Genomic DNA, 21,041 nt, shown 5'->3' on the forward strand with positions numbered 1-21,041 from the left:
TTTAAAGTCACAATTAACTAACATTTCTCATTAATATCACTTAGGTGCACGGAATGCTGACAACTCTTCCTTCCACTGACTGGACTACTGTCACTGTTTGAGCAAACGCACATTCCCTTCTGTTGCTGTCAAGCCTGACATTGCCATGTGTGGAAACGCCATCTGACTTCAGAAAGAGATTCAACACAGCAGCACAAAGTTCAGTCAGAAGTTGCACATAAAGGGTTTATTTTGAATGTTTTAAGGAAGGATAGAGTTACATCATAATTATAAAAATTACTTACAGAATTAACAGTTGTACTGTGTATACTTCTAAATGCAGAGAACAGGGAACTGTCTACACGTTGTATAAAATAAAGTTAAAATTAAAAATGAATTCAAGCTCAAAAAAATGAGGTCATTTATCTAGTTTTAAACGTGAACACGAAGACCTCTGAACTCTACTCATTCATCCGAACTGCACCAATGAAGGAGAATACACAGAGTGCAGCATTCCCAAGGACACAGACATTTCAACCATGATTATTTTGAGTAATTTTTCCTGTGTCATCTTTGGAGGACTCTCCTCTCTTGGACAATCAGCGTAAGTGTTTTCAGGCACTACAATCTGTGACAATCAGCGCAGTCTTCTTTCTAATGGGTCAACAGTGTTCAGAGATTCAGGCCCAATGCACTTCCGGGTTTGGCACATAAAACAAGAAAAGAAATGAAATCTGGCTTAGAAGCAACTGTGATTTTTAGAGCGTGCACAGTCCCTTCGAATGCTGTGTGACATATACAACTGGAATAACCTTCTGTCGGCGCTACGACTGCTTCACCAGTGCGTCTTTACCCTACAACCACTACAACAGCACAGTAAGCAAATATACAGGAAACCAAAAGCAAATCCAAAGAAAGAAAGAAAGAAAGAACCTAAGTCTCTTTAACATGCAATTTTACTTAGTTACATTGAACATTCTACTTAGAAGAGAGCATGCAAAAAAGGATGGTCTGCTTTAAGGTTCTTCTCTGAAGTTTACGTGGCAGCCTGACGTCACATACGCACGCACACACGATACGATACTAGAGCAGGTAAGTGAGGAAGGCCAATAAATTTTATACACAGATTCACGCCTTGTGTTGCCACAAGCCCCATAATTTTGGAAATTAATGTTGAACTCCTAAATGAGGAATCAACATTCAGATACCAGAACAATGCAAGCAATGCATGCAGATCTGAACTGTGAGCCTAAGGGAAGCCCGAGGTGGCAGGCTCAGGAGGAGAGTGGTGGAAGCCACCAAAAGAAAAGAGTGGGGGAGGGATGGAAAAACAATAAAAATACAAACAAACAAAAACCTTCCCCTTCCCCCAGCCTCACGTAAAGGCAATAAATAGAATAGTGATCCAAGTTATCACCATCATCATGTTGTATTCCTCTGGACCAGGAGTTCATGGGTAACCAAACTAGTGTGGGCTGCTGGCAGAAAACCACAATGCAATCATCAGATAATGGCAGACACGTCTAAACAGATCCAGCCCTCGGGACATTTCGAAATGAACATTCCTTTCCAGTCACCATGCTATGTTCTGCACTGTCAGTCCATGCAGGACACACTTGCCCACTTGTGGCACAGATGTCAGTATGCGCCCTAGGAGTCAGACTCAGCTCAGATTTACATGCCCGACGACACCCGGTCACATACGCTAGAAGCACTGAAGACTAGGGTATATCACACTGCATTAAGAAGCTTGTCCCTGGGTCCCTTTGGGAAAACACTGAGCACAGGGTGATTGCAGCCAGGGACAGAACTGAGGTACTGTGTTCACATGGTGAGCAGTTGTGACCATCCAGAAGCATGAGGTTGTTAGCCTCTGTGAAGACTACATGGGTATCTAGTAACCATGCTCCTTGAATCATGGAATGATTTCTTACATCAGGAAGAGCCCCACCAAGGTAGCAGACCTACACTAGGCCAAAGCTCTGGTGTGTGCTTGACAGTATCCACATCTGTCCAGGCACAGAAAGGATTTTCAATCTCTACAAGAGACTGGTTTTACAAATCATCTTTCTCCCAGCTGACAGGTCACCGGGGATCTTCCAAAACAAGCGAGACCAAGCAGATGTTAGGTGAGTCAATCAACCACATTTTCAGTTCCATCTCAGCTTCAAACAACCTTACAGAACAAATCACAAATGCACCCAGTGGCCAAGAGCTGCTATTCACCCACAAGCCAGCTAGCATGACAGCCTTCCACCATAACATATAATGCACATGCAAAGCCCAGGGCCACAGAGGGAATAAACCCGCATGAACAGCACACCTGGAGCAAGAACAGACACCGTCACAACAGGGTCAAGGCAAGAAGCCATATTTGCCCAACATTCACTGTAGAGGGGTGGGAAGGGCCAGGAGGAAGAAGAGCAGGAAGGGAAGGGGAGAAGAGGCCTTCTGACCACAATCATATATCAACAGTAACAATAATAAAAACTAAAAAGCCCCAGAGAACTTAGCAGAAGGCAACAGTGCCATACTTTAAAACTCACATTTCTAATACCAATGTACTGTTTTTGTAGGAATTTACCACATATACAAACCACTGTTATAGTGTTGCCTTCTAAATCCATGTACTAAAATCCTGACGACTGGAAGCATACAAATAGACCAATGTGCCGTCCATAAGCACATTGACATTGTTCCATGTGAACCAAGGACCTGGGCTTTATTTTAAAAGTACTTATGATTAAAGAGTAACAACAGCAATAATAATTATAATAATAATAATAAAGGAAACAAGAAACAAACGAAACATAGAAAACAAAGCTTCGAATTGAAGGCAGCCTTTTACCCAGATTTCTTAACAGTTTACTAAATTCTACTGTGGGTTGTTGACGGTTTATGGCTAATTTATACCTGGACTCATAGCTAAAAGCCTCCAGATTAAAATGGTACTCTGAATTCTGACCTTTGAAACAACCTAATGTCCCTTGTGTGCTTTCCGTGCCCAAATTTAATTTTAAACAAAGCCATATTATAAATACGACTGACTTGGGTCAAGCACTCCTGTTGAACTGGAGAAAACATTATCACCCCCCTCCCACTCCACAAGGAAAGGAGTGCCAGCGGTGAGTGCCTGTGTGTGTGTATAATATATACATAGGCACACAGATGCAGATCTAGACAGGTAGCTATAGATACATAATCTCTCAAAAAAGGCAGTAACAAAAATAACAAACTATGCTTGCATTGTGGCAGCAGAATAAGACAGTGTGTCAAAGTGATGGGGAAAATGGTTACAACTTATCCAGATTTAAATGACTATAATACTAGCTTAACTTTTACCACCTTGCTTGTAACCCCCAACAGACAGCCTTCTTGTAAGGGGGAGGACCCCCCTCACACAGATGCCTTGAAGAGGGAGGACTCCCCTCACAGATGCTCTGAAGAGGGAGGACACCCCTCATAGATGCCTTGTGTTCGAATCAGTCTGCACTATTCAGAACAACACCAGCTCTGCTGGTGGAGATTGTGGGTTCGCAGGGACATCTAAGCTTTCATTAAACTGGAAAGCAATCAAGTCTTTATGTCTACAAATTATACATTTAATAGTTCCACAAATTTGGCAAAGCTTGTGATGACATCTAGGACGTTTTCACCAAATCGTAGACGTAAATATGGAAGTCATCATCAAACTTGATGAAATAGACAGAGGGTTTGGCCTCTACTTGGTGGATGACCATGCCAGTCCTTTTCGAGCCATCTTCTTTGGCATATTCCACTTGCTTGCCTACCAGGCTGTCCACAACTTCTCCTGGCTCCCTTTCTGCTGGAGGCGAATCATCTGTATTTAAAAGAAAAAAAAAATAAGTCAATATTTAGATATATCACTACTACATTTAGCAACAAATATAAAGACTTAAGATATCCCGAGTTCATCACGATCTGGTCAACACTTTCTTAAAGGGTCACTCTGTAAATATTTCAGGCACATGGCCAACGTCCCAATTAGGCATCTATGGGAACGCACCAAAATGGCCAAGGCAGTCCAGAAATTGATAGCTGAGATGTACTTTAGCAAAACACCACTCATACGGTTTACTGAACCTCATCCAGACAGATATATGATTTTAAAATTATAACCCAAACTCCTTGGGATCAAATTAAATTATAACTGCAATTTTCTAAAATTAAGCTTAAATGGCTTTGAAATAGACTTTCCTACAGAGCTTCCTGAGAACATGCTGCTCGCTTAAAATGTTGAGGCATCACTGGGGTTTACCTGTGAGTCTGAAAGCTCCTTCTCCTCAACTTCAATGCATTCTAACCATCTTCCACGCAGTTTCAGAATAATAGAAGAAATAAAATCTCCACACTTTACAAGCAAGCACTAGGTGAACTCCACCCAGACCAGGAAAACAGAACAACAGATCTCTGAGGACGGCCCAGGTACCTGTACCATCCATCCACAAGAGCCTCAGGTTGCAAGTTACCTCTGGGAAAACACAGAATGACAACAAGCCACCACTAACCAAAACAAAACAAAGTGGGGTGGGGACACAAAGCAGTCACTAGACATTTTAAAGCACTCCTTAGAGGTTCAGAGAAGAGCCACGCTTTTAGAGAAGCAGATGGGCTTCAGGCTGGCCAGATCTCAGGTGAGCAAACAGTCTCTGTGACCTCGGCATGACTGAGGTACAGAAGTCTACTAGCACAGCTTCCTAGTGTGGTGCATGTAGCATGTCTACATTAACATCTGCCCTCCAACTACAGCAAGCCGCTAACTCAATGACTATCTGAGACCCACCACAGTTGATTCTGGTACAAATACACAATATAAACTAAACCCTGCACATGATCAGTTCTTTTAAAGCAGAGTGAAAAAAGAAGTACCTTCTCCTCAAAACTTCCTTTCCTGCAGGCGGCACTGCTCTTTATCACCTCACACTTCCACAGAAACTTCCAAGTTTACCAAGGGATTCCAAAAGCATGATCCAGCTGATTTGACAGGAGCTCCGAGGGTCTACACTTCTACTGAAGCTTACTTAGCCAGCAAAGGGACCGGATTCAAACCACAGGGACATGGCTGCTTCAGAGTTTACCAGAACATCAGTACTATTCTAACAGGAGATAAACCTCCACACAACTGACAAGAAACGAAGAAGCTTGGGAAGGCACGAGAAGATCAAGAAGTGGCTGGAAAAGTTGTAGCGTTATGTGTGAAGGCCTTGCACGTCTATTCTTAGCACAACAGCACTTGTTTTGATGGATCTTCCTCTACAGTTGGAGAATGCTTTTAAAGAACACTCTTCAGAACATAAATCCTGGAGTATACAAATAATTTTCTTTGTAAAAATGAACAAACTTTAATAAAAAATTAAGTAGTCATTCCAGACCAGATAAGCATATCAGTAAGTTCCTTAACTAACTTCTTCATAGAAAAACTACTTTTAAAAAGAAATTGAGATGACCATCATAACAGTGTTTGCTAACCACAATGTCTCAGGCCACGCACGGGTCCAAGTGTCTGAGGAAACAGTTCTTTCAGAAAAGGTTCAGCCTGATGTAGATGGAGGTTTATGCCTGCAATCCTAGCTCTCAGGAGGCTGGGATAGAGAATCTTGAGTTTGAGGTCTAATAGCAAGACACTGTTTCAAAACAAAACAAAAACTAATTAATAAATAAACAGGATTATCCAAAAATCACATTAAGAAAACAATTCCACTTATAGTAACTTAAAAAAATTTCTTAGTGGCAAAAGAAAGGAAATGTTTAGACTCTGAAAATTATAAAACTTGCTTGAAAACCATCACAAAGCTCAAAGTTTTAAAAAGCATCCTCACTTGCAGACTGAAAGACTTGCTACTATTTATGAACATGAGAGGGCAGTATATTCTGCAGACCGACAACACCGATGTCATCAGCACCCCAACAGAATTCTTTATCAAAATTACCAAACTGATCTTAAAATTCATATGCAACTGCAAGATACCAAGAACAGCCAGGACAGTCCTAAGAAGCAGTAGAGAGGGATCTCGTACTTCTGATGTCAATACTTACTACAAAGCAATGCAATGAAGACAGTATGGGATCTGCAAGGACAGACATAGAAACGGGAGAACAGAACTGGGGTCCAGACACATTCACGTATCCACAGCCAAATGATTTTCAACAAGGTGCCAAAACCATTCTATGGAGGAAAGAATAGTCTTTTCAACAAGCAGAGCTAAGTCCAAGGGAAGCTACATGAAAAAGAATGAGTTGAACTCTTACACCCTCACTTCATGCTATACCACATTTTAATAATAATAAAAATCCAATTACAAAATTTGCAATGTTTAAGACACCAAAAGCACAATTAACAAAAGAAACAGATGAACTGGACCTGAAAGTTAAAAACTTGGGTATCAAAGATCAATCAAAGAAGTGAAAAGAGAGATGAAATGGCAATGCACACCTGTAATCCTAGCACCCCAGGGGCTAATGCAGGAAGATGGAGAGTTTGAGGCCTGTCTGGACTGTATGGCAAAGTGCAGGCCAGCCTAAGCGACATAGCAAGACTCTGTTGCAACTCTGGGGGACATTGCCAAGTGAAAAGAGAGCCCACAGAAGAACATAATAAATCTGATTTCTAATAAAAGACTAGTATCTAGAATGCTGACTCTGAACAATCATATCACCAGAGATACACAAATGTACAGTAAGCACACAAAAATCCCTGTGACATCAGTAGTCACCAGGGAAACAAAGCAAAGCACCCAGGAGACTACTTCATCCTCACTAGAGGAACTATTAGGATGAATTTTAAAGACAAGAGAGTGCTGGTGAGAACATGAGGAGAGTAGATCCTCACCCACTGCTGAAGGCAATGTGAAGGACACAATAAACAATGAAACCTGGAGTTGCCACTAAGACCCAGCAATTCCACTTCAAAATCCCACAGAGATTCTCAGATGCAAATGTTTATAAAACACCAATATCCATAGAAACCAAAACATAGTAACAACCCAAATATGAATCAACAGCTAAACAAATGAAATAGGGTATACTCCATATAATAATTTATACTTGAACACTATTTATAAAGGATGAAATCCTAAAGCATGGTCCAACACAAGGAAACCCTGGAATCATGTGAAACAAAAAAAACTAAGCCACAAAAGGTCCCATAAAATCCATTCCCGTGGAGTCCACAACAAGAAAATGTATCCAGAAAGTCAACGTATCCACAGCTGCTTAGGTTGTGAGTAAAGATAGGGAGACGAGAAATAAAAAAAGCTGAACACAGTGGAAACAGGGCGATCAGGAATTCAAGGTCATCTTCAACTAAGCAGAAAAATCAAGATGTGCCTCTCAAAAGGTGGGGTGTGGTGACGGGCGGTGAGCAGTGTGGCCTTTCTGATGGAGCAGTGTTCTGAAGCTCAGGGAACACACACATCTGTGACCACACTAAAAAGCACTGCATTGACTTCAGGGCACAAAAAAATGACAGCAAAATGAAAACTGCTCTGTCTAAAGCAAAACCTGCCTGGGCACAGGGATGCATTCTTGTTAGTCCCAGCATTCTGGAGCCTGAGGCAGGAGGACCGAGTTTAAGGCCAGTTTGAGTTATAAAGTAAGTTCTGGGTCAACTTCTGCTACATGAGACTTTCTCAAAGAACAAAAACCAAGCTTCCAAAACCAGGTCACCCCACATTAGCTCCACCATTCTCACTTTGTCTGTGATCTAGCTGCTACGGAAAGTTCCCTCCCCGGTTCAGTTCTGTTTTGTTGTGTGCTAGGAATTCAACTCAGAGCCTCATTCATGCTTGGCAAGCCCCATCTGTAGCACTGAGTTAAGCCTCCAATTAAGTTTTCTGAAACTACTATTCTCTGAAGTCCAATATTCAGATTAAATTATCACTGTAGATGACCAGCTGCAAAATAAATCAGGAAGAAGTAGGAAAAGCCAGACTGACAGTGAGAAAACAGCTGCTATCTATAAACAATGGAATGGATTTACCTGATCCGCTACATGGTCACATACTTTCCACTAATAAAAAATCCCATTGTAGTATTTCTAAAAATTTTTAAATAACCTTTCCAAAAGACTTAGCATTTTTATCATCTAAAACTCACAAGGAAAAGTTTGTACACACAAAAAAACACACCTGCAAACCCATTACTCAAATACTTTAGCTAACTATTAATTCCTTTCAAATCACCAAACCCAAAAGTTGCTGATGTGGCCAACTTACTAGAATCAGGCATGATGCGGAGATCGCCTTCTTTGTAATCATCTAGGAGCTGGTACATGTACAAGACAGGGTCTTTCTCATAGGTGATGTAAAACCATGTGTTCATGACAGGTGCCCGTGCCAAGACCATCCCCCTCCACTCATCTTTAGAGCCATCCTCTGTCTCAAACATGTGCTCCACTGCTTTGCCAATCATTGTGTCCGCTAAGTGTGCGTCGCTGATCCGAGATGTGGCTGGAATTAAAAGAGCAAAACACTTGAGCAAGTGTTTACTAACAGAGACAAGCTTTCCCCATGCAAATCATTAGTGAACATGAGCATGGCCAAGAGATCTAAGCAGCTACCAAACAAAAAGGCAGGGCTGGCACACATGTGGACTAAACAGGAAGAAATCTGGCCTAAGGTGAACAACAATCTGTTTTGTTCTTATTTTTAGATTTAGTTCCTCAGTATTACACCTAAACCACAGGTCTTAAGTAGTTTTTGTTACTGCTTATTTTGCAGTTACCTGAAGCTATGAGTTAGTATCCGATTCACAGATAGAAAGAGCAGAGTTCCCACACAGCACATGGTGCTGACCCTTTCTTAGTAACATTTGATGAAGTCCTCTGAACTCTCCATAAGTCCATCCACCCTCACATAAATAGCATAAATTAATAACTTTGTTATTCTCTTAAAAGAAACAGGGAGTTCGCTTATCACTTTATTTTCATGTTCTGTAGTTATTTACTTTTATGCCTACAATCTAATCTCCATAGTAACCAGAGTGAACACTGCACTATCTAGAGAAAACTGTCATTTATCATTTAAAATGTTCTCACCTTGTTGGCATCCTTCAGCCCCTAAGTCCATCCTCTCTTCGAAGCATACCCCATCTACCCAGACAAACTTTCTTCCTTCTTCGGGGGACAGGCTATTTCCACAAGGTCTCTAGAGCTCAACAGGACAACCAGGGGCAAATGGCACCACCAGCCTCATCATGTGTTGTTCTGTTCTTATTTAACAGTCCTCATTGCCTAAAGCTGTCTTACTTTATGGATTTGCTGACATTGTAGGTATCTGGACACTGCGATGAAGCAGAGGCTCGCTCCCTGTTTCTAGCACTTAGCAGTTTCAGACTGCCTGTGTGGTATTATGAGATAGCCCATTTGTGTGTGTGTGTGTGTGTGTGTGTGTAAAAGTGCCAGGCTTTCTGTTTGCGTGCTGTTTTTAATACTAGACAGGTTATAAGGGGTCCTATTGACATTAAGGTCTCACCAGTCCTCACATTCTAGACAACTGTCTTTCAAAATAATCAGATCTTCTCTCTAGTCACTTATTCACTTATCCAGTTTCTCTATTAAAATCAAAAGGAAAAGAAATTCAGATTTTCTAGCTAGGCAAGTATACTGCTACTCAATTTAATTAGGACACACACACAACCTGTTCATGGTGTTACATATGTAACAGTAATCAGAAACAGCACAAAATCCCCCCACCCAGGACACTTAAAACATACAGGAGCACATACACATCAATGGCTTCTTCAAGCCAGCAAACAATAAAAACTATTAAAAATGAAAGAAAAAAAACCACATTTTTGCAAATCTTAATACTTAGTTAAAATGTCTTTTAAAAGTATTTTTTCTTTGTGTATAGATGAACACAAGTATGTTTTGGGGTATATGCAGAGGCCAAAGAAGGATGTTGGAGCCCTTGGAACTGTTATGATAGGCATTTGCTGGATGTCTCTCCTCTTCAGTGGATATGGTCCTCTTAATTCTCAACAAGCATTCTTAAGTTACTAAGCCATCACTCTAGTTCCCTTAATGTGTGTTTTTTTTTAAAACAACTTCATTCAAACTATTGTTTCCAGTTACGTGAGATCCAGCCTCACAATGATGTGAGTTTCCCCCCAGATAATTCTAGATGCTCACCTAATACTACAAAGTATGGAAGCAGTAACTCCCTAGGTCAGCAGCAACAGTCTGAACCAATTACCATTAAACTCTTCAAACTGTTTAAACTGTTACACTACAACTCAACAACAACAACCACACAAAATTCTTCTGATTAAAAATATGAAACTTGAAGAAACATTTCTCCAAAGATGATATACAAATAGCAACAAGCATGCAGGGACAACACAGCCTTAACTGTTATCCTTACACCTACAGATGATTACTATCAAAACAGAAATCACTGGGTGATGGGGGCAGAGTTGGAGAGCTGAAGCCGCTGTGCATTGCTGCTGGAGCTGTAAGCCTCAACAACACAGGGAACACTGTGGCAATTCCATTAAGAAAACATGAATTATAAGACCCTATAATCAGGCAAAACCACTTCTGGGGGAAACCACCCAAAAGAATAGGAAAGTTTCAGAGAAGTCAGATAGCCACATCCACAGCAGCTTCCAACATGGAAAGGGTCATGGATAAACAAAATGGGGTACATAGGTTTATACCAGAGTATGGCTGCCAGTGTTCAAAGGGAAAGCATTCCTGCCATGTGCTACTTTGTGGAAGGATGGAGTAAGTCACAGAAAAAAAAATATATCCAGAGTGGTCAAATCCCTAAAGACAAGATGGAGAGCACATGTACAAAATGATGCAGACAATAAATTCTGCAATTTTCTTTATCAAGCTTAGTTCGTGTGTGTGTGTGTGTGTGTCTGTCTATGTGTGTATGCATGATGAGTTATGCAGACGTTTCCTGCAGAAGAAGGAACTCCACATTGCAACTGTGAATAACTGAGGGTAAGGAGAACAAATTCTTATCTTAATGTTGGGGAAATAATAGGGTTAGGGACCTTAAGGGTCCACAGACCTTGCCTTGGGAACCACTGACACCATCAAATGCTCTTCAGTCTCTTCACCATCTCTAGTATCACTATAATTAAAATTCAATGTACACACTGAACTGGGCTAGAAGACTGTTTCCTCCTACACAGAACACAAAAGGCAAGTAACTTTCTAGATTATTTCTCATAGTAAACACTAAAGTTAAGAGTGCATGTCTAGTCAAGTATGGTGGTTTGCATCTATAATCCTAGCCCTCCAGAGTCTGAGGCAGTGGACTACTTACTAACTGTATTGGACACAGTATCTTGCTCATCTGAACCACCATTTGGACTCCTCTCTTCAAAGTGCTTTAATTTACAACTATAATCCATGTCCTCTGACAAATGAGACAATCCAGATCTATAAAGAATACACACTACCCTTGATGACATACAGCCCGGGTGCTCACAAGATTTGCTCCTGTCCTATGAGTATTCACGAGAGAAGCTTTGCCCTAGAAAGCAGATAGACTGAAATCCTGGGTCAGAAGACGCCTACCACCACGCAACACCACCAAAGCATGCAGTTATAGTTTTCTAAGGAGCCAGTAAGGCATTTAACATCCACATTTCCGGGAGGAAGTCTGACCTCAGTTACACCAGGAGAAGTTGACAGCCAGGTGTGTGGCACATGCCCACCATCCCAGCTAGTCAGTCAGGAGGCCAAGGCAAGAGGACCGACCATATGAGCTCATGCATTAGAGACCATGGGGCTCAAGTGAGCTAGTAGTTCTGCCCTATAAAGTGTTATAGCCTTAGATCCTGTCTCAAAAAAAATGCTGAAAAAAATAGGATAAAAATGTAAAACTCTGTGAAAATGTAACTTCACAGAGAATGAGAAGACTTTTCAGAACTGTGGAGTCTAATTTTCAAATGGCACAAAGACTTAAAGGCAACTTTCAAAGAATATACATCAGTATTTTAAGAAGCAGCAGTTAGCAGCAGCGAAACATTTTGAAACATATACTTTTAAGTAATACTAACTTGTGAATGTCCTACTTAAAATTGCCATCAATAATTTTTAACTTTAACTTAAACTTTGTGCCTTAAGTAACATTTATAAGGTAACCCTGAGACCACAGGACAGAACAAGTTTTCCCCTTGCAAAGCTTACTGAAAAATGGACTCTCATCCTGGATGCTTCCAAGGACATTTAGTGTTTACAATAGACAACAAGCCAAAATAACCTACTATTTCCTGAGCTGTCAAGTCAAGGGGCCATGTCAGTGAGCCAATGACCATCACAGACAAAACGAGCAACTGGAAAACTGGAAATCTCTAGGTCAAAGATCCATCTTTCTGTCTGTCATAAGGCCCTTAACTGTGGTTTCAAATCATCTTCTCCAGGTCAGTTTCTGTGTTTATAAGTGGTAAATGTTTATCAGAGGTGTTTGAGGTCTGACAGAGTAACAAACACTAATAATGAGAATCAAAAAGCATTAATTGCCACTTTTTAAAATAATAAGGTTTTTAAAAGAATAACTTTAAAGACTTACCAACTCTATCAGGGAGGACTTCAAGTGCAGAAACTCTTTCATCTTTGTTAAGTTCTAGTCCATAAACACAGTCAAATCCATCATACTTTATAAGATACAGGGAAGGATTCACGGGCACCTGGTCCAGGACAGTCCCCTTCCACTGGGTGATAGGGCCGTTGCCCTCTCTCCACCCATGCTGAATCCTGCAGCCTACGATGTTCCGCCGGGGCTGGGACACAGGTTTGCTTGGTCCCACACTGGTCCGATGTTTTCTGTATTCACACATACAATGTATTATTCTCACAAATATGCATATCTGGACTCAATACAGTCACTAGCTTGCATGTTCATCATTACACATAACCCTAAGGCACGGGCAAACTCCTGGTGAGCCAGAATGACTACAAGTTTCAGGCCAGTCTGAACTGCAGAGCCAAATGTGCTTCAAAAACAAAGAGCTAAAGAGATGCCTCAGTTGGTAAGAGCATCGGCTAATCTTGCAGATGACCCAAGTTTGTTTTCCAGCCATCTATATGGTGAATGTCCTTTTCTGGCCTTCTCAGGAATCAGGCACACATGGAGTGCACAAACATACCTGATGGAGGCACTCCCAAACACAAAATTAAAACAAAACAAAAAACCCCACGACTTATCATTTTATTCCTTTTTATGCCCTGGTAACCCTGAAATAAACTAATCAACACACAGTTGGACTGCAGAGTTCGCTCAGAAACACAATTTCCTCACATACTAGAATAATTCACAAGTACCTTATAACAGTTTATGACAATAATGTAATATTAGAAATACTGCAGCAACATCAAACCAGTGATTTAAATATTTACACGAAATGCTAATACTTTGGTTGTTTGTGTGTGTACACACATGTACATATAAGAATATGTGTATCCATGTAAAGGCTAGAAGTTGCTACCAAGTGTCTTCCTCTGCTGCTTTCCACATTATTTTCCAAAACAGTCTCTCACTGAATCTAGAACTTGCCATTTAGGCTAGACTGGCTTATCAATGAGTTCCCAGGATCCATCTATCTTAGCCCTGCCCCTAAACTACGGGGATTACAAACACATGCCCCATCCGAGGACCCAAGCTTAGCTCCTTATGCTTATTCAGAAAGCACGTTACACAGTCATCTTCCCAATGCCCATCCTGGCTCTTGATAGGAGGGTGGGAGCGTTAATTACACTCTGAAATACAAATACAAAGGATAAGACTTGGCTTGGATGTAACTTGGGCCAAACCAACTTGACAGATGTTGCTGTGTGCCAAGAGCAAACAGGGCTGAAGAGGCTCACATGGCATTTCATAATTTCTTACAAATTTACTGTCATTACAATAGCTAAAGCTCTAATTATATATACACATATAATAAAAAGGCATTTACTGTTTACACGCACTTAGCCCTGACAGAGGTCCTGGAAACAGTGGGTCTGTTGCAAACATAAAGAAGGACATCTGAGGCAATTAAGCACTGAGCCAGAGGGAATGAGAGCTGAGGCAAAGTGGACAGGAAAGGGATTGAGGCCATGTGTAGGACCTCTAAACCAGACACTCCCACATTCTCCTCACCCATCTTCTGCCCTCAGAACCTTCTGAGAAAGCAGCACACCTTCCTCCAAGGGAGGGAGAGCCACGTCCCCAGGCCATATGAGTACAAAAGCCTAACTAAGCAGAGAGTGACTAGTTAGGTAAGAAAGTCCAGAGACAGGATCACAGTAGACACAGGTGGTTAAAGGGAATCCTGTTTTAAACAGGACACCCAAGCAGAGCTAAGGAAGCATAGGAATTTCTAAGGTCACCTCCTCTCCAGCCCAGGGATCCTGATGTACAATATACAAATGTAGCTTAAAGAAGAAAGAAAGAAAGATTCTTGATTGAGTTTTGATAGGTAGTAGAGGTTAGCCAGGAAATTATATCCATGTAGTAGATAAAGCTATTACCATCACTAAGCAAATAACAGAAGCCAGGTAAGAGAAGCTGTCCAGGTGATTGTGCCAACAGGTGCCTGTTTCTGGGGTTGTCTGAGAATGTTCTGGAAAGAGATCAGTATTTGAACTGCTGGGCTGAGGAAAAATGATGTGTCCTCAGCAGTGCAAACAGGCTTCATTCCATCTGCTGAGGGGCTGCACACAACAACAAACAGGAGCGCACCATCTTTTTATTTCTGCTAGTGGACCCAAGCAGGAACATGGTTTTCTTTTGCTCCTGGACTAGATCTTCCACCAGTGGCTCCTGGTTCTCCGATTTTGCATCAGAACTATACCATCAGCTCCATAGTATCTCTAGCTCACGGACTGCAAGGGAAGGAACTTCCTTGCCTCAATATTACATGACTCAACTTTTCATAATCTTTATTTCTATCTCTTATTGGTTCTCTTGCTCCAGAGGATCCTGACAGAGGAATATGTATCACAGAATGGAAAAGTTGAGAATGAGACAATGTGAAAACAGCTAGGCAAGGTAAGAAACAGACAACCTGAAGGTTTTGGTGATGAGACAAACAGAAGAATCTGGAGAAATGACAATGTGGGGCTAATACAGAAATGAGTAGAGAAAGGCAGCAGAGGCAGAGACGGAGGAATAAACACATGGCAGTGGGGAAGGACTTCAACAGAAGTTGTCCACAGACTACAATCAAATGCCAAGGACCAAAACTGCTCCAAGTCAAACATCTCAAAAACTATATCCCTGGGAAGTCAGAAAAAGAATGGCTCGTGCTGAGACATGCCACATAAAACACATCCTTAGTACATCCAGGCAAAGACACCAAATCACATGTACAGTAAAACAATGAAATCTGGACAGCAGCATGTTATGCCAGAAGAATGAACTTGGGGCTCCTCTGGGAAAGAAACAAAGAGCCAGAAGGGCAAGCTGACTTCCAAGCAGAAAGACCACAAGTAGAAAATTGTAAGCATGTCCAAAAGCAGGGAACACTCTTTTCATCTCCATGTGTCCCTGAAATGTAGCACTAAAGGCTGACACACAGCTCACCTCAGGACTGACAGGGAGTAACAGATACAGTCACTGTAGAACAATACAGAGGAAGAGAGGAAACAGTGATCCTTGAACAATGAAGGGGTGCTTAGGAAGGCACATGTCAACCACAGTTGACAACCCCCAAAGTTTCAGACACTGTAGCACCATCCTTTAATTCTAGCACTCAGACCCTGAGACAGGAAAGTCAGGAGTTCTAGGATAGCCTAAACTATACAGTAAGACCCAGACCCCCCCCCCAAAAAAAAAAAAACCTTAGCCAGGAATGAAGACACCCTCTGTAATCCTAGCATCCAGGAGGCCGAGACAGAAGAAGCCAAGTCTGAGGCTAGTCTGGAGTACATAGGCTTATCCTACGAACTAGGCAAAGAAACTCCCACTAACTACCTTTCTAATAATACCAACATAAACAGCATATATGCACACAAGCATGAGCACATCACAATACATTTGTGGGGGTCAGAGTTGGTTCTGTCCTTACACATTACATAGGCTTTGGGAATTAAACTCAGGCCATCAGGCTTGCTTAGCAAGCATTTGTTCCCTCTGAGCTACCTTACTAGTTCCCACACGATCACTTTTTATATTGCTAATTCAGGGAAGACGACTACACCCTCAAGGATGAGCAGCAATGGAGGGTATGATCCTGGCAGAACTCATAGGATTTGAGCTCCCCCAGCAGCAAGAGGAAGTGGCTGAGAAGGCTACAGTAGCACAGCAGCTGGCTCTGATGGGATTACAGTGTGCTGCTGCACTTTGTGCTTACATGTATCTGAAAATAGTAATCTTTAAAGTCCTTTTGTGGCCAGGTGGAGGTGGCACACGCCTTTAATCCCAGCACTGAGGAGGCAGAGGCAGGTGGATCTCTTATGAGTCCAAGGCCAGCCTAGTCTACAAGAGTAGTTCCAGGCTACAAAGAAAGCCTGTCTCAAAAAATCTAAAGGGGGTGGGGGTGTGTGAAATTTTGGTAGCGTGACTCACAGGTCAGTCTCATAGTATCTAAGAAGACAAAAAATATGCAACTGCCACCTATTCTGACACTGATTTAGCACAATTCTCGACCTCTCTCTCACAGAACCAAGATGATAAAAAGAGAAGAAAAGCTTCAATAAAACTATCAAAAGTTTGTAACTGCTAAACAACACTCAGACCCAAGAGGACTACTAAATATGTGCAGTTTCTAGGGACAAATATCTGCCCTTCTAAGGGATTACACTTGTCTTAGAACACCAGAATCTTCTCATCGACACTTTTTACCTTTGTCTTCATGCAACCCAGTCACAAGCCTTCATTCAATTTTTATGACCATGTCCCAGAGAACTCCCCTGTACAGGAACAGGCTCACAACAGAGGCTGTGGGAGGTACCTCGCCAAGGAAAGGATGTGAAGGATTCCACCAGCACACATACCACTTCCTAAACCCTAAGTAACAGACATTGTTATTTCCACTTACAATTGCTTTGTCTATTCAGGATTTTTGGTACTTCCACATGAATCTTGAGGGTGTTTTTCCAGTTCTGCAAGGAATATCACTGAGATTTTAATGGGGATTGCACTGAATCCAGTTTTTTACAGGAGGAATTCTGTCAGTCCAAGTAAATCATTAAATAAAACAGGAAGTCAGTATCTAAAGGTAGGTAGGCCTTTTCCACCTTATTCTATTTCACTCCAAATGTTTATTCTAATGCAAACCATAGTTGGGCACCATTTTGTTTTTATTTTTGATTTATGTGCACATGTGTGGGTGTATATATGCCATGTTTGTGTGTAGAGACCAGAGGATGGCTGGCAGGAATTAGTTCTTTCCTTCCGCCATGTGGATACTGGGGACAGAACTCAAATCATCAATCAGGTTTAGCAACAACTCTCTCTTTTGGCTATGCCATCTCACCAGCCCTTTTCAATTTTTAGAGGCAGAGGGTCACTCAATAGCCCAGGCTGGCCTTGAACTCACATTGATTCTCATGCTTCAGAGTCCTGAGTGCTAGGAGCACAGGTATACAGTACAATGCTGTGGATGTCTGAATAAAAATGGCCCCATAAGCTCATATATTTGATTGAATGTCTGGTTCCCAGTGGATTACTTAGGAAGGATTAGGAGGTGTGACCTGGTTGGAGGAGAGGTGTTACTGAGGGTGAGCTTTAACTTTCAAAAGCCCATGTCTCACTCTTTCTGTTTTAGGTATGTAGATAAGATGATGCAAGCTCTCAGCTACTACTGGTGCACCTGCCTGCCACTGCTCTAGCATGCTTGCCTAACCTGCCACAACACTCCCCACTATGAGAACCAGGACTAACTTCTGAAACTTCAAGTAATTTCTCAAATAAATGTTTTTGTACAGTAACTAAGACATATGCTCGGTTAAGGGTACCATTTTTTATCTGTTTACAGAGGGAATCCTTCTCCTGGATCAGTAAGGCACAACATACCAAAGCCTCACCATGGAGAACAGCAATACCTCAAGGAGTGTGACTAGGGCTTTACTGAAAGATAATGTTCAGCAGTACATCTTACTGACCAAGTAATTAAGGTCTATCCCTACACTGATATAACTATACAACTATTAAAATTATAGGAAAAGAGACCCGGGATGGAGCTCATTGGTGGAGTGCTTACCAAACATACACAAGCCACAGGTTTAATCACCAACTTTATGAAAGAAATCTAAAATTGTAAAAATTAAAAGATATTGTCCCCATTTGCTTGAAACATTTTTTTTTTTTTTAATTTAAAGATGTTTTAAAAACACAAATGTAAGCCAGATTCTGCTGTTAACTCCAGGGTCTTTCTAAGGAGGGTAGAGATGTATTCAGATTCTGCTGCTAACTCCAGGGTCTTTCTAAGGAGGGTGGAGATGTATTCAGAGTCTGCTGCTAACTCCAGGGTCTTTCTAAGGAGGGCAGAGATGTATTCAGGTTGCTTACAGGCCTGGTTTGAGGGTCACTGCCCTGTTCAAGCAATTCTTTGCATCTCTGTGCTTTGTCTACTATATAATGAACTCCAGACAAAGAAGAAACAGAAGGGATCCAAGAGAATGTAACATCTTGTCCCAAGAACTAAACACAATTTAGTAATCAGATTTGTTCAAAAGCAAAATGGATAAGAGGCTATCAATCTGAGAGGGCTCAGGGGTAATGGGATAGAGGATATGGATGGAGAGGGCTGGAAGAAGAAAAAAAAGGGGGGAAGTGATTTAACTATATTTTAATTATAACTACATTGCATAAAATCATCAAGTAATTAATAAAAATATTATTTAAAATAGAGAAAGACAGCCGGGGGTTGGGGTACACATCTTTTAACCCCAGCACTTGGGAAGTGGAAGCAGATGGATCTCTGAGTTCAAGGCCAGTCTGGTCTACAGAGTGAGTTCCAGGACAGCCAGGGCTGTTACACAACAAACAAACAAAACACAAAGAGTCAGAAAAAAAAAAAAGGAAAGACAAAAGAACTCAAAGTTTAGAGTGTAGGGAAATGAGGGTGGAGAAGAAGATGGATCTCTGGGAGGGGTGAATATGATCACAATACATTTATGAAATTCTCAAAGAATTAATAAAAACTAATAATTTAAAAATAAGCATTGAAATAGCAAGTTAACCCTGAGATCTTCTCATCTCTACAACTGTTCTAGAATCTAGTGGCTGAGAGACGACCCGGTGGGTAAGGAGCCTCTTGAACTAGCAGGGGGAAAACATGCCAGCACTCACATCCCTGGAGCAAGATGGCTAGACTAACTGAACTGGCAAGCTCTGGGTTCAATGAAGAACTCTGTCGCAATATATAACAGAAAACACCAGCACCTACATGCACACACATGTCCCTCCCCAAGCATGTTGACTATACATACACAATGCTGAAGGACTGATGCAAGAATATTTGCTCTTATGATGAAAGAAAACTCATTTCTCTCAATATTGGAAACAAGTGACAGACAAACAGAAAGCTCTGTATGAAGCTCTCAAAGGAGAAACCTTTGGGGAGAGAGTATCTTTCAAGTGAGACAATGTAATACATAAAGGGGAAGGAAAAAATGGAACAAGAAGGATTAAATGGGTCAGGGATGAGAGAGCAATGTAGAGAAAGGAATGTGAAAAGGGATGGTGAACATTAAAGGCCTTTAAAAAACCATTTATCTTACAAGTCTGTGTATGTGCATGAACCCTCGGGGATCAGAGAAGGTAGTCAGACTCCCCAGGAACTGCAATTAGAAGCATTGGTCCTAATCCATGTGGCTGCTGGGAGCTAAACCCCATTTTCTAGCAAGAGCATTTAGTGCTCTTAATTGCTGAGCCATCTTTCCAGTTCCAAAACCAACTAAGAAAAAATAACCCAGCAGGTGGAAGACTTATACAGTGGAAGCTTTATAAGACCAAAGACATTAGAGAGTGGAAAGATCTTCCGTGCTCACAAACTGACAAAAATCACACCGTGAAAACAAAAGCTGCTTATAGACTCTGTGCATTCCCCATCAAAATCCCAGTGACATTTCTTACAGAATTAGAAAAAGCAATCCCCAAACTGATATGGAAGCAACAAAGGTCCCAAATACCAGAGCAGTACCACCTAAGCAAAATAGTAAAAGGTCCCCAGAACACACTCTTTCATATGTGGTCCCTAGATTTTAAGTTTTCCATCTCTGAGGGAGTACAGCTAATACTAGAAAGTAGACAGTGAGAGAGGCAAAAAAAGATTTTAAGAGTAGATTGGGGACAAGAAAAAAATATGGCATAAAAGCTGAAGGAGGGGGTCTGAGGGAAACATGGTAGGGGAGGACAAGAATCAAACAAAATGAAGTACATACGAAAATCCCAAAATAAAATCCATTACTAACTCTAAAAAGAATATAAAAAAGGAAGCCAATATTTAATATACCATGTGTATACAATAAGTTCTATTAGTCAGTCTGCCATATACTGAACTTGGATGCATGGATGAATTACTGGTGATTCTTTCCAGTCTAGTTGGTACTGTTATGCCAAAGCAATTTTTTCTTTGGATTCTACAAAATTTAGAAGAAAATAGTTAAATAAAAATTGTGGTCTTTTTGCAAGATACAATTAGAAACTTGTTTCTCTGGCGGCTGTTGTTTTATGTAATTTCTAGGTGTAAAATAACAGCACAATAGCAAGATGAAATAGAACAGTTATCTTCATGAAAGTGACTATCAGTTCATCTACACACTGAGGAACACCACTGTACATGGAGTTAACTCAAGGTGACAGAATGGTTACATGTTGTGACAGATTGAAGACCATTAACATTGTTGTCCTCCCAGATACCTTGGATACCTCGTGGTTGCCTGTCTAACCTTAGTATTTATGACACAAATAACCCATTTTCAAGATGAGGAAGAAAGCAGAAAGCTCAATGAATACGGGGTGGTAGTTAACCCACTTCTAGACATAGATCAATTATTGATTAGTTGTCATGCTTCAGACAGGTTTCTTAATCTCTTTGGGCATCAGTTTTCACATCTGTAACAAGAGCTCATGACTCCAGCTCGACAAGGGTACCAT

At 41.1% G+C, this 21,041-nt stretch overlaps 1 protein-coding gene across 7 annotated transcripts in view; it reads right to left on the reverse strand.

The window, feature by feature from the left end:
- Positions 1–207: 207 nt before the first annotated feature.
- Positions 208–21,041, reverse strand: part of Spin1 (spindlin 1) — a 52,515-nt gene continuing 31,681 nt past the window's right edge. For all 7 annotated transcript variants that reach the window (XM_026778079.1, XM_013355203.2, XM_005371319.2 and 4 more), the window contains 3 exons: positions 12,528–12,781; positions 8,214–8,447; positions 208–3,820 (listed from right to left, as the gene is read on the reverse strand). In XM_026778079.1, the coding sequence (XP_026633880.1) occupies positions 3,621–3,820; positions 8,214–8,447; positions 12,528–12,781 (688 nt within the window). In that variant the 3' untranslated portion in view covers positions 208–3,620. The remainder of the gene's footprint in view (positions 3,821–8,213; positions 8,448–12,527; positions 12,782–21,041) is intronic.

This window comes from Microtus ochrogaster, unplaced genomic scaffold (assembly GCF_000317375.1).
Source record: "Microtus ochrogaster isolate Prairie Vole_2 unplaced genomic scaffold, MicOch1.0 UNK104, whole genome shotgun sequence".
Lineage (NCBI taxonomy): Eukaryota > Metazoa > Chordata > Mammalia > Rodentia > Cricetidae > Microtus > Microtus ochrogaster.